A 15,348-nucleotide genomic window follows, 5' to 3' on the forward strand; every position below is an offset into this window, starting at 1 on the left:
TTTCCGTTCGGGCTCCAGTACTCTGGAATGCCCTCCCGGTAACAGTTCGAGATGCCACCTCAGTAGAAGCATTTAAGTCTCACCTTAAAACTCATTTGTATACTCTAGCCTTTAAATAGATTCCCTTTTTAGACCAGTTGATCTGCCGTTTCTTTTCTTTTTCTCCTATGTCCCACTGTCCCTTGTGGAGATCCGGTGGCCATGTACTGCTTGCCTGTGTATCGGCTGGGGACATCTCTGCGCTGCTGATCCGCCTCATCTTGGGATGTTTTCCTGCTGGCTCCGCTGTGAACGGGACTCTCGCTGCTGTGTTGGATCCGCTTTGGACTGGACTCTCGCGACTGTGTTGGTTCCATTATGGATTGAACTTTCACAGTATCATGTTAGACCCGCTCGACATTCATTGCTTTCGTCCTCTCCAAAGTTCTCATAGTCATCATTGTCACCGACATCCCACTGGGTCATCATTGTCACCGACGTGCCACTGGGTGTGAGTTTTCCTTGCCCTTATGTGGGCCTACCGAGGATGTCGTAGTGGTTTGTGTTGTGGTTTGTGCAGCCCTTTGAGACACTAGTGATTTAGGGCTATAGAAGTAAACATTGATTGATTGATTGATTGATATAAGAATATTCTATTACTGTTAAGCAAACTATGACTAATAAAACTTGTGTCCTTTATCATAGCTACACGTTTGACAAAAAAGTGCGTGGAAACCAGTGGTATTCAGTGAGGTAAGATGAATTAAATGCGCTGACAGTTCATTGCTCCTGCCAAATGAATTGCACTGAGTAGAGCGGATCACCACTCCAACATGGCCGCCCCGCGTCACGTCAGGGCCAGTAGGCAGTAGCGGTCGATGCTGCGTACCCTTATAAGATGTCTATGGTTATAACGTTAGCAGTGTGTTTACAGCCTCACTGATTTAACTACACAGCAAATAAAAGTTATATTACTTAGCCAATAAACATTATCTTACATTCAAAACTTACCCTTCTTTGTGCAACTTCAAATGTCAAACGAAGTTAGAAGTTGTTGTGTCTCTTTCTGTAATCTTCGAACCGCACGTTTTGCATACTTGCAGTTAGTTTTTTGTTGACCAACTAATACCCGAACAAAACTATCTTTGGCATAGCTTTTCCTCACTGCCGCGTTGTTTGACAGCTCTTCTTCATTGGTTGTCCTGCAATTTGGATGAATGCTGTGGGATTAAAACAAGTCGGATGTAATTTGATCTGCCACCAAGCAAGAGTAAGATTACTAATTCAGTATAATTATTTGAATGGGCCCCAGGGGTTAGTGCATGTGCCTGACAATACTAAGGTCCTGAGCAGTCCTGGGTTCTTTCTGTGTGCAGTTTGCATGTTCTCCCCGTGACTGTGTGGGTTCCCTCCGGGTACTCCGGCTTCCTACCACCTCCAAAGACATGCACCTGGGGATAGGTTAATTGGCAAAACTAAATTGGCCCTAGTGTGTGAATGTGAGTGTGAAGGTTGTCTGTCTATCTGTGTTGGCCCTGTGATAAGGTGGTGACTTGTCCAGGGTGTACCGCCTGAATGCAGCTGAGATAGGTTCCAGCGACCCCCCGCGACCCAGAACTGGACAAGCGGTAGAAAATGGATGGGATCCGTAGTGGAAATGTTCGGCACCAAGGTCAAAAAGGTTAACAAACCCAAAGTGTAACACACAACATTTTTCAAATACACTGAATTGGTTTAAGCATGTTTAATGTACAAAACATACCAAAGTTGCCCCCCTCATTCTTTTATTTTTCAGTATGTGACCCTCTTTGGAAAAACATTTTTAAACAATGCAAAGAATGTTGTATTTATACTTGTTATGCCTATGAATTGTCAGTATACACTCCACAGCTTTGCACTCAGCAAACATAGAAAATGATGGTGTAATGAAAACAAGTCATACTTGTCACCCTTCTGACTCTCTTTGTGTCTCTGTGTATGTCAGGAACCTACCAGGGCCAGTGGCTGGGTGGAATGCGTCATGGGTACGGTGTGCGGCAGAGCGTACCATACGGCATGGCAGCCGTCATCCTCTTCCCTCTGCGAACATCCATAAACTCTCTCCGTTCCGAGCACAACCACGGCCCCCCTGCTGTGTTCGAGGATGGCACCGCCTCCACGCCCACGGACGGCGTGGTGGCTGGGTTGGCTGGTAGCCCGGTGGGCCGAGGTGGCTTTGCCCTGACCGCTCCAAGTGAAGCTGAACGCCAGAGAAAGAGGAAAGGCCGCTTCCGGCAGTCTATCCTAAGCGGACTGAAACTGCGACGCTCTGAATCCAAAAGCTCCCTGGCAAGTCAGCTCAGCAAGCAAAGTTCCTTCTGCAGCGAGGCTGGCATGAGTACAGTCAGCTCCGCCGCCTCCGATATCCACTCCAATGCTAGTGAGAACGAACAGAGTGCCCCCGTGGATGCGACGGTGACAGAAATGTACGCGGGCGAGTGGCGTAGCGACCACAGGGCCGGCTGGGGGGTGAGTCGCCGTTCGGATGGCCTTCAGTACACAGGCGAATGGGCGGCGAACAAGAGGCACGGGTACGGATGCACCACCTTCCCAGACGGCACCAAGGAGGAGGGGAAGTACAAGCAGAACATGTTGGTGAGCGGCAAGCGCAAGAACCTGATCCCACTGAGGGCCAGTAAAATTCGGGAGAAGGTAGACAGAGCTGTGGAGGCTGCTGAAAAGGCTGCAGAGATTGCCAAGCAGAAAGCTGAGATTGCCATGTCAAGGTATTCATTTTATTATTTAAACATGGGTGCGGGGTTGGGCATGCATGGAGTCCTGTTAGCGCAGACCTGGGTAAACTAAGGCCGGGGTGCCGCATGCGGCCTGTTAAGCTTTTCTATCTTTGGCGTGAATGCCAGGTGTCACGTTTTGGAGAAAACCAGGCACCGCTCATCATTAAGCCAAAATATCCAGTGAAGCATGGTGATGGGGTGGGATGTTTTTCCAGCGAAAGGAACCGGCAGACCAGTCAGGATAGAGGGAAAGACAAATGCAGAAAAGTACAGAGACATTTTGTATGAAAAACAATGCTTCCCATCCAACCTAAATGGAGCTGGTGAGGTGCTGCGAAGAGGAATGGGTAAAAAGGAATGGGCAAACCTCTCCAAAGCTAGGTGTGCCAAATGTGTGGCATCGTATTCAAAACGACTTGAGGCTGTAATTTCTGCTAAAGGTTCATCAACAAAAGTTCTGAACAAAGGCTTTGAATTACTTACACATTTTTTTTATATTTTTGATACATTTGCAAAACAATAAACTGCATTTACATTGTTCTTATGGAGTATTGTCTGTAGAATTTTGAGGATTTTTTTTTTCCCATTTTGATATATATAACAAAATGTGGAAAAAGTGAAGCTCTGTAAATACCATATTTTTTGGATTATAAGTCGCAGTATTTTTCATAGTTTGGCTGGCGGTGCGACACATACTCCGGAGCGACTTATGTGTGAAACTATTAACACGTTACCGTAAAATATCAAATAATATTATTTATCTCATTCGCGGAAGAGACGAAGGAAATGTCAGCAATCATCACACACACGTCAGCAATCGTCACACACACGTCAACCAATAAGACTTCGGCAGGGGAGGGTCATGGCGGAAGTGCATTGTGGGTCATGGAATGCTAACTGCTATATGCTATATGCTTCTGCCATAGCTATTAAAATGGATCATTTCATTGTTGGCGGTAACTCCATGGAGGCTGATCCATGGTCAACTGATAACCTCTATACCCCTGAGAGTGGGGGGCAAAACAGAAAAGAGAAGAGGAGCGGCAGATCAACTGGTCCAGAAAGGGGTCTATTTAACCGCAGGAGTACACAAATGAGTTTTAAGATGGGACTTAAATGCTTCTACTGAGGTGGCATCTTCAACTGGCATTGCAGAGTACTGGAGCCTGAAAGGAAAACGCTCTAAAGCGAGCCTGGGCAATTATTTTGACTCAGGGGCCACATTTAGAGAAAAAAATGTGTCTGGGGGCCGGTACATCTATTTTTAGGGACATTAATATAAAACCTCACAATAATGTCTGATTGAATGCTAAAAACGTTATGATAGACCGCCTTAGGAAACGTAATGGAATTTTACATTTTTCTATGAAGGATAAAACACTGAATATTGACAACATTTAAACGTCACACCCCCTTTCAATCGACATATTTTACAATCAAGTGGAAGGCAACAAAAATGCAACAAACTGTGAAATATAAACACAAAGGGTACAAAATAAACCCACCTACAATCTGATATATCTGATACATCACTAAGCTTTACAACTTTGTTGTGAAAATCTCCTTCCGCGTCTGTGGAAACGCTTCCAACCCTCACTGCTTGGTGCCTCGTCTGAGCTGCTGTGACGTAGATTACCATCGTAACTAATTAGATGACCATAGTAACTAAATAGATTACCATCCATCCATCCATCCATTTACTTCCGCTTATTCGAGGTGGGGTCGCGGGAGCAGCAGCTCAAGCAGCCACTTGGTCCAGCTCCTCCCGGGGGATCCCGAGGCGTTCCCAGGCCAGCCGGGAGACATAGTCTTCCCAACGTGTCCTGGGTCTTCCCCGTGGCCTTCTGCCGGTCGGACGTGCCCAAAACACCTCCCTAGGGAGGCGTTCGGGTGGTAATAACTATTTAGATTACCATAGTTTTCAAGACTAGGACAATGGTGTGGATTGTTTTCCCGAGGTGCGAAGCGACTGGATCAGACATGGCGTGAAGGTAATGACATCTTTTGATTTTAATACTCAAAAGTACTACAAAAACAAAGGGTATAAACAAAAACTCGCACAAAGGCAGAACTATGGACATAAAACAAAACTTGCAAACAATTGCATGAATAAAGACAACTTACTTGGAACAAGAAAAGAGCATGACAAAGAGCAGCATAGATCATCAGCATTAATAACAAGGGTATATAGTGGCTGATGTCTCCAGGCTGACTGCCTGGCAACTGCAGGCTTAAATAGTGATGTGGTGATTAACAACAAGTGCATGAGTCCAAATGAATCAGGTGCTGAAAACTAATGAGTTGTCATGGAAACAAAGCATGGAGTGAAAAAACAGGAACTGACCAAATCCAAAAACTAAACAGAACATAGCAAACTAAACATGATCACCAGGACATGACAATAGTAACCAGTATATCATCCAAAAGTGCAGATTCCAGCCATTGAAATACTTTGTATAGTTCAAGACTTACAGTCATTAGAAAACATCATAATGGCAGCTACACTTTCCATCTTAAAGATCTAAAAAAATTATTTGGGAATGTCCGGCGGACTGGATTGAAAAGCTTAAAGTGCCGCATGTGGGCCCCCGGGCCTTAATTTACCCAGGTGTGCTCTAAAGCCTGCAGACTTTTTTTGGGCTCTGGCAATCTGAGTTCTTTGAACACCATTTGTTCTTATTTGTTGTATTGTTCTTTGTTGATTTTGAGATGTTTCTTGTCAGTCTACTTCCCAAAGACAAATATAAAAAAGATAGTCAGCGACATAACGCAAAGAGAGTGCAGAATGCCTTTACATGTTCTTGTTTCTAACTGTTGTGATCAGAATGAGCCACGCTCGGGGAAAGGCGGAAGCGGCTGAGGGAGTCGCACAGAAGGCCGTAGAAGAATGCCGACTGGCCAGGATAGTCGCCAAAGAGCTCTCACCCTCCTTCTTCATCTATGGCAATGGTGAGTGACTGACTTTGGACGAGGGGCGGAGTACAACCTGGACACAATTACACTTGTGGGAAATGTAGAGAATTTTTGTATTATTATATTGTGTTACTTTCTTTAATATAAGTAGATAATCCAATTTTAGCCAGATGTTTGCATTAACTCGCCATGAGCATTCCTTTTGGATGATTAATTTGAAATGTTTTTTTTTTCCAGGGTGGAATTATTCTATAACATAAATGTTCAAAGTGTGATCTATAAACAAGAGTTGGGTGCACACATTTTACTTTTTCTAATATACACTGGGTTAAAGTTATAAATACAGCCTCATTTATATACTGTACAGTGGAACCTTGATTAAGGAACCTAATTGGTTCTTGAACAGGGTTTGCGGATATACATTTCCATTCATCCATCCAACTTCTTCCGCTTATCCGAGGTCGGGTCGCGGGGGCAGCAGCCTGAGCAGGGGGGCCCAGACTTACCTCTCCCCAGCCACTTTGTCCATCTCCTCCTGGGGGATACCGAGGCATTCTCGGGCCAGCCGGTAGAGATAGTCTTCCCAACGTGTCCTGGGTCTTCCCCGTGGCCTCCTACCGATTGGACGTGTCCGAAACACCTCCCTTGGGAGGCGTTCGGGTGGCATCCTGACCAGATGCCCGAACACCTCATCTGGCTCCTCTCTATGTGGAGGAGCAGCGGCTTTACTTTGAGCTCCTCCTGGATGGCAGAGCTTCTCACCCTATCTCTAAGGGAGAGCCTCGCCCCCCGGCGGAGGAAACTCATTTTGGCCGCTTGGACCCGTGATCTTGTCCTTTCGGTCATTACCCAAAGCTCATGACCATAGGTGAGGGTGGGAACGTAGATCGACCGGTAAATTGAGAGCTCTGCCTTCCGGCTCAGCTCCTTTTTCACCACAACGGATCGATGCAGCGTCCGCTTTACTGAAGACGCCGCAACGATCCGCCTGTCGATCTCACGATCCACTCTTCCCTCACTCGTGAACAAGACTCCGAGGTACTTGAACTCCTCCACTTGTGTGTTTTGTTTTTGTTTTTTGAATAGAAAGTTAATATTCAGTATCGTATTGTATTTTATTTTATTTTGTGTTCCAAGTGTACACAATTTTACTGAAATTCTAAATGTCGAGGCTGGAACACATAATTCATATTTACATTGTTTATAATGGGAAAATTGCTTCAATATACAAACTTTTCTATGGTAAAACGGTCATACTTTTAAAGCGGTTTTCTAACTTTTTTTTAAGGAACTCAAAGCGCTTTTGACACTATTTCCACATTCACCCATTCACACACACATTCACACACTGATGGCAGGAGCTGCCATGCAAGGGGCTAACCAGGACCCTTCAGGAGCAAGGGTGAAATGTCTTGCTCAAGGACACAACGGACGTGACAAGAATGGGAGAAGGTGGGGATTAAACCAGGAACCCTCAGGTTGCTGGCACAGCCACTCTCCCGACCGCGCCACGTCGGACCATACTAACTTTTCTATTTACAAACCCTGTTCGAGAACCGATAACGTTTATAAATTGAGGGTCCATTTCTTTAAAAATTCCTGAGATTTCATCTCAAACAGAAGCTTTTTTATGGCTACAACAATCTTGGTAAAAATGCTTGATAAGAATCCTGGCTGAATATTTGACTTTTCTTCTTTGCAGAATCGGAACTTCATTTTAATTGGTATGGTCTCTTGCAAGCATACTTGCCAACCTTGAGACCTCCGATTTCGGGAGGTGGGGGGCGTGGTCGGGGGTGGGGCGGGAGTCGTGGTTGGGGGCGGGGGGTGGGGGGGCGTGGTTAAGAGGTGAGGAGTATATTTACCGCGAGATTCATAGATTCACCAAGTCAAGTATTTCCTATATATATATATATATATATATATATATATATATATATATATATATATATATATATATATATATATATGTATATATATATATATATATATATATATATATATATATATATATATATATATATATATATACATATATATATATACCTATATCATTATTGACGATTCATCTATTCATTTATAGAAATGGGTAGGATGAAATAAGCTGTGCTTCTTTCTGTTCCTTTTTGGACATAATGAAAAAAAAACTGGAATTATGTGATGTGCCATACAGTAACTGTATGTATATTCAAAATAAACTAATTCCATAACCATATCCATAACCTTAGGTTGGAAAGCCTCACCTTGATGTCTCAAAACATCCTTCTTCCCATTGTAGCCAAGCAGCTTAAGCTTTGTCTTGTCTGACCAAAACAACCTTTATCCAGAAGACATTTGGCACATTCAAGTTGAGTTTGAAGGTGTCTATTTCGAAAGTTGGGGCTTTTTACTTGGTTGTAACCCTTTTAGCCCATGGTGATGTAAAACTCTCTTCACGGTGGACAGCGTCACTGACATTTTAAGTTCACAGTTTTTGGCAGACTTGGACATTGATGGCTCCTGCGTTGTTCTTGAATATTTTAACCAATTTGGTTTCATCTGTGGGTGACCATTTGGATCTTCTTCCAGACTATGGCAAAGTCATGACACATTCAAATAACAAACTTAAGTACTATTGTATAAGATCTGATAATGTTGGAATAAGCAATTTGGAAATGGCTCCAAAATACTTTATCTTATGAGTGTTTTGGACTTTGCCATCAATCTGAGTCTTGATTGGTCTATCCAATGAATAGTGTAAACAACTACTTGGAGAAACCATCAGCCGGTCAATCATAACCACTAACAACAAGGGAATGGAGTTTGGTTTGGTGAAATCAAAATACATTTTAAACTTTCCGCTCTAGATTTAGGTGACTATATGTACACAGTGTAATGGAGCTTGTGTAGCCAATTCTTGTTTTAAAAATCCTCAAATAAATTCCTTTTAGATCCACTCTAAAGAAAATTAGAATGGTCCAAATAAATAATTAAAGCACTAATTGAATATAAAATCCATGCCTATGATGAGTGTATATAAACGTAATACTTGAAACTTGGAGAGTATATAAATTAAATTTAGAAACAGCTCTAACTGTGACCCAAAGATGTTCCAGACTACTGCATACTACATCCACGGTAATGCACACTCTTCTTGAAGACTGGACATAACTGACTGCTTATTGTATTTGTTTTGTTGTTTGTCTTCTGTTACACAGCAAGCTATTAACACAACCCCATGCTCAGACACACAGACACACAAACACCCACTAGCAATGTAATGAGCTCACTGTGGAATTTTGCCAGATCCCTTCATTGGTTTTATTGTCCAACTGTTTTCTAAGGACTCGAATGTCAGAGGCCTCAGCACCAAGACGCCAAGGAAAAAGACCACGAGGTCATCTCTACAGGAACAGACAGTCCGGAGCTGTGTACTCCCGACACCACACCGCCTGTAATTACACCCGAGCTTAGCCCCGTGCTGAATGTCTCCATCTGTCCACCCCGCAGCCCACCCAAGCATGTCCATCGTTCTAGAAATGCTTGCTTTATGAGACAAAGTGCTGTGGACGATCAGGGTGGAGCAGAAATCCAGGTACTTGTTGAAACGCGGGGGATGGAACTATTGAAGGGCGAGGCAATCAACTGGGCAGATGACATGTACCCCGATCGAGGATGCAGCAGCCGCTCCACCACACCCTCTCTACTCGAAGAACAGGAGGGACATATGAATGGCCACGATCCAGCTCCTTTGTCCAACCACAAGCTACGGGAGAAATCCATGTCCAATCACAAGGTCAGGGAGCACACTTCCTCCCACAGAGCGTGGGAGCACTCTTTGTCCAACCAAAAGTCATCCAAACATGCCTCTTCCAATCACAAGTCAAGGGAGTACACGTCATCCAATCACAAAACATGGGATCATTCTTCTACCAACCATAAGGCTTGTGAACATGTCTCTTCCAACTACAGGCCACAGGTGCACATTTTGTCCAATCACAAGGCCTTGGAACACAACATGTCCAATCACAAGACATCTGAGCATGCTTCCAACAATCACAACTCCCAAGATTACATATCTTCCAATCACAACCCCAAGGACCACGTTGCCTCTAGTTACAACCCCCGAGAGCATGCCTTCTCCAACCATCTAACGCAGCACAATTCCTCCAACCACAAGCTGAGTGAGCATGCTGTCATTGACCAAAGGCAAGATGGCCTCAACGAGGGTTGGACTGCAGAAAGCTCCCTCAGGTGGAGCCCCGCCCACTCACGCCTCGCAGAGCAAGATGAGGAGAGGATGAATGAATACGCCGTTGATTTGAGGCTTCAGTGTCCAGACACGCAGAAAAAAACGGCGCCCAAAAACAACCGGCTGCGATCCCGCGGTTTGAGACCAGTCAGAGAAGGATCTATGGACTCCGTCCAGATGCTGGACAATCTGAGTGTGGGGGCGGAACTTGAGGAATGGCCACTGCATCGGGACCTCACGCTATCCCCGCCGCTTCAGTCTCAGCCCATTGTTCTGGAGCAGGAAGGAGAGCTTCTTACCCTCAAATCAAACTCAGTAAGTCTGCTTTTCAAATCTCTTTATGCGACAGTAGAAAGATACAGATGACAGATTGGATAATACACACAGGAGGCAAAACAAACCACACTTTTTAACAGTGACGTGCGGTGAGGTTTCTAGCTGGTGAGGCACTGACGTAATCAGAATCAGATTTACAAATAGACAGTAAGCACTTTGCGCAGATTATTTGCCATTTGATTGGCAGCAGTTTATGGGTTGTTTCATTTCTGCATTCTTTACACATACATACTGTCGCCCACAAAATGCGCATTTCATTAAAAACCTAAATAAAAATAATGTTATCGCCGTCTCACCTTTACTTATAAATGAAGTCCATGCGCCGGTCCAGGACAAAAATAGCCGTCATTTTCTGGTAAAAGTCCTCCTTCACTTCCTTCAGTTTTAAAAGGCTTATAAGAATTCAACATAGTTGCCGAGATTAGCAGAGCTCCTACTCACATCATTTCCACGAAATGCAAGCTGCTGTTTGGCGAGGAAGCAGGTCGCATTGATGACATCTTTTTAAAATCTCTCGGTTCTCTTTTACCTTAGCATTGTGGACACTGATGTTGAGTCGCCGCTGTTCATCCAAAGCCAAGTCTATCCTCGTCATCCCAAACGTTTTTGGCGCAATCTAGCTTTGAATATGAGCGGCCAACCCCTCATGTTTGGTGAGGCTTCTTTGGAAATTCTTTAGGTCACAAAATCCCATTTGAGTCCACACAGTTCCACAGGTTGAAAAATGAAGACAAGAAAAGCAGAAAAGGCGGTTTCTTGCGCATCATCCACAAAGCCAGTCTTTTCACGTACACCACTCTGTTTGGAAAGAGCGAGTAACTTTCCGTCCTGCTGATTGAAACAAACCATTCAGCTCCGGCGTTGGTCTTCCTTTAGTAATTATCTCCTGCCTCTCTTGAAAGTCAACTTTAGAAAACTGTTTGAGTGCGGAAATGTAGTCATCCATGTTGAAAGTCGGGGTTCACGAGACGGAAAAAATAAGTCGCTGCGGCACTTACTCACTGAGGCCACTGTGTGTCTGGGATCATGAGCGCCCCTATCGTGAGGCACAAGAACTATTTGCCTCACCTCAGACTTCTCTGCCATTTTCATGGCTCAACCAACACACAAAACATGTTACTCGCTGCGGCACTTGACTCGCTTACGCCACCGTATGTCTCTGATCATGAGCGCCCCTATCGTGAGACACGAGAACTGTTTGCCTCACCTCAAACTTTTTTCTCTGCCGTTTTGAACGTTCAGCAACACACCAGACAAGAACGCGCTCTGGCCGCACGGCAGACAGAGAAGTTTACGAGAGATTGCGAAAATTCGTTTTCCAAGAAAAAATAATCCAAATTGCTGAAGCTAAATGAAAATTAAAAACTACCGTATTTCCTTGAATAGCCGCCTGGGCGCTAATTATTTTAAAACCTCTTCTCACTCCTGCGCTTATTCAAGGCATGCAGTAAAAGTAAGCAGGCGCTAATCATTTTAAAACCTCTTCTCACCCCTGCGCCTACCAATGGCATGCAGTAAAAAAAATCATTTTAAATTAAAAAAATAATATTATAAAAAATTAGTAGGGGACCACTGCTCTACAACATGTCATCGCGCCCGCCTTTACACAATGCTATCTGCGTGCCGGTCGGACGCATGCATTTTGCTGCTTCTCGTACGAGATTGCAAGGCATACTTCTCAATAGCCATACCGGTTACACTGAAGGTTATGATATAAACAACTTTAACACTCTCACTATTATGCGCCACACTGTGAACCCACACCAAACAAGAATAACAAACACAGTTCTGGAGAACATCGGCTCTGTAACACATTGTAAATGCAACATAACAATTACCGAGAATGCCATGCATCCATGGGGGGTTGGTGCTAGCGGGGTGTATAATATAGCCAAGAGTCATGGAATATTGACGTCATTAGACCAGTATAAATTAAGTAGATATACAATAGTACCTTTCAGTGACGTGCCGTCAGGGGAGGCAAGTGAGGCAGTGCCTCACCTTGCCACCAGGAGGGGTAAATGGCTTAACTATGAGATGTTCAAAAAAACAGAGTAATAAAATACGTTTAATATTTCTCTGTTGGTCTATGCTTTCTATGTGATTTTGGTGTGGTTCCTGTATATTTGGATAATTTTCATGGTCAAAATCGCGGAAAATCGCGATTTTGGTTAGCATTTCTGATCAAAATAACGCAGAAGACCAGAAGTGAGGCAGACACAGGTGGTGCCTCCACGGCTACACACAAAGTGTATTGAGCTTGTGCGTGAGAGGGGGCATGGGCTTGATGCCACAGGGAAAAGGCAAGCCCTGAGGCAGCAAGTACCTCTGCCTCACAGTAGGGGGCGATATATTGTCCAATGCCTCAACAGTAATCTGACTCGCCACACTGGGAAAAATGGGGGCGCTAAAGCTAGCAGACACATGTCTCTCCAGTGGAAGCCAGCCTTTTTTCTTAAAAAAAAAACTGTATTTTTAACTAACATGGCATTTTTATTAGATAAAGCCAGCGTTTGTGGGTGTTATTGCTGCTTCCGGCACAAATACAGAAAGGTAAGATACACTCACAATACATGATTTATTTTGTTAAAAGAAAATAGGACCAAAAAGTATTTCATAACAACTTTGTTGAATACTTTTTGGACCAATTTGTCAAACCATAATATCATTATGATAACGTTTTTATGAAAGCAAATTACTCCCTTTGTTTTCTTGTTATTCAAATGTGCAACCTAAATCAACAATGTTTAGAAAATCTCATATGAATTTAAGTAAAAAAAAGAAGAAAAATAACTCAAAGTATTTATTCCTCACCTGGTGTATAGTTCACCGCACGTCACTGGTAACCTTAGTATCCCCTTATTTGGTTCCAACCACCCAATCCGGAACTTAATGCAAGCATTCCTCATAGAACGTGTGCAATATTGACTAATTGCTTCTTCCCGTTCTCTCAGGGCTCCAGCTCCATTCTGGTGGTTATGGTCATCTTACTCAATATTGGAGTAGCAATTCTTTTCATTCATTTCTTTATTTAAGCTTATACAGGTATGATTAACAAAGACTTATTGATTACTGCAGTATATTATATTCTGACTTACCAAGATGGATGTTCTGCTTTTTTCAACTGGAGCCCACAGCCTGAATGAAGGTTACAGCAGTGAAGAGGCTCATCGAGTTTCTGCGTGACCGATGCTCCTTTCACATGTTTTTGTTTTTTTGCTTAGAACCATGAAAAAGGTGATTGAATAACAGAAAGTGAAGGCTTTACACTACTGAGGCGTGTTTGGACACATGTGCATGGGTGTCCATTGCTTACTGTTACATTGACTGGCACAGGCAGTTTTGGCCAGTTTTTTTGTCAGAAATACAAAACTCATGCTTCTAATTATCATGAAAAACATGCTAACCAAGAGCACGAAAATTGGCCTCCTTCCTGTATTGCACATACAAACCAACCTTTTGTCTTTTCACCATTTCATATCTTCTTCACCTCATTCACCAGTTTCCTACTGTCTGTTGTCACTATGCGATACATCCAGAACTATGCTGCAAGAGTAGATTCCTTTAAAGGGCTCGGCCATTATGTTTTTTTATTTATACAAACCTATTTGCAACTTTTGCATGACGCTGCGTGGAGCATTAAATAAAATGCATTGTCAGTCCCTTTAACATCACCATTCTGTCTGCATTCGTTTGGATTCCAGTTCGAGTGATCACTTGTGTAACCCTGCACGGTCCAGCCCCACACACACCAGAACTCAAACCTATGACAACACGCCCACCTCTGTCTGAGAGTCAAGCACGCGAGACAATAGGCTGAAAATCTCACGTGTTCAACTCGGGTTGCTAACTCCCTGAAAAATGAACGAGGGACACCCTGTTGGCAGGGCCAGCCAACGAGATCGTCTTCACTCCTACCGGTGGGATTTATTTTTGCATTTTTAAAAAAAATATGTTTCAAACCTTATTTTTTGGTTTTGAGTAGTATGAATACAAAGGGAAACACATTAAATATTTCAGTGTAAAATAACAACATTAATAGAGTCAATCAAATAGCTGTCTTTTGCCGTTTTCCTGTTAAAGTTGCCACAGCGAGACAATCGCGTGATTAAATTCAATTTTATTCTTGAAACTTTGCCGACACATTTGTACCTGCGCTCTTTGCGTCTGAAGGGAGACGCTCGTACTGTTAAACTGCCAGAGATGAACACGAGTTAACAAATTATGTTACAGTGGTACTTCGGCTTACTGATTTAATTGGTTCTGTGATGGCGTTTGTAACCCAAAATCATTGAAATTAAACGAAATTATATTCTGGGCCCTAATAGAACCCCAAAATTTAAACATGAAGCATGCTTTATACAGAAAAAAACAAACTTCTAGAGTGATTGATTGAAACTTTTATTGATAGATTGCACAGTACAATTGACCACTAAATGGTAACACTCAAATAAGTTTTTCAACATGTTAAGTCGGGGTCCACGTTAATCAATTCATGGTACAAATATATACTATTAGCATACATACATTTAATTATTTACATTATTTACAATCCGGGTGGGGGGTTAGGTTTGGTTGAAATCAGTACTTCAGTCATCAACAATTGCATTGTCAGAGGAAAGGACATTGAAGCAGTTTAGGTTTGACTTGGTAGGATATTTACAGCGAGCAATGAACATAGTGAGTTCAGAAAGCATAAGAACAAGTATATACATTTGATTAATTACAACCCGGGGAGGTGGGATATGAAGGAGGGAGGGTTTTAGTTTAGGGTTGAAGTTGCCTGGAGGTGTTCTTTTAGTGTGCTTTTGAAGGAGGATAGAAGAGATGCACTTTCTTTTACACCTGTTGGGAGTATATTCCATATTGATGTGGCATAGAATGAGAATGAGTTAAGACCTTTGTTAGATCGGAATCTGGGTTTAACGTGGTTTGTGGAGCTCCCCCTGGTGTTGTGTTTATGGCGGTCATTTACGTTATGGAAGTAGTTTGACATAGCAAGATAGCGAATACTGTATCAAAAACAATACCATACACAAAAAACATACAGCTGCAGTATTGGAGCATTGGAGAGATGACCTCTACGGTATCACATGCAAGCTCAAACCCATCGTC

The 15,348-nt window shown here is 43.1% G+C and overlaps 1 protein-coding gene across 1 annotated transcript in view; it reads left to right on the forward strand.

The window, feature by feature from the left end:
• The window catches only part of jph3a (junctophilin 3a), a 35,451-nt gene extending 20,103 nt beyond the window's left edge, over positions 1–15,348 (forward strand). Inside the window, exons 2-5 of the mRNA XM_061887310.1 lie at positions 1,964–2,744; positions 5,578–5,702; positions 8,990–10,212; positions 13,188–15,348. Of these exons, the coding sequence (XP_061743294.1) occupies positions 1,964–2,744; positions 5,578–5,702; positions 8,990–10,212; positions 13,188–13,268 (2,210 nt within the window). The 3' untranslated portion in view covers positions 13,269–15,348. The remainder of the gene's footprint in view (positions 1–1,963; positions 2,745–5,577; positions 5,703–8,989; positions 10,213–13,187) is intronic.

This window comes from Nerophis ophidion, linkage group LG25 (assembly GCF_033978795.1).
Source record: "Nerophis ophidion isolate RoL-2023_Sa linkage group LG25, RoL_Noph_v1.0, whole genome shotgun sequence".
Taxonomy (NCBI): domain Eukaryota; kingdom Metazoa; phylum Chordata; class Actinopteri; order Syngnathiformes; family Syngnathidae; genus Nerophis; species Nerophis ophidion.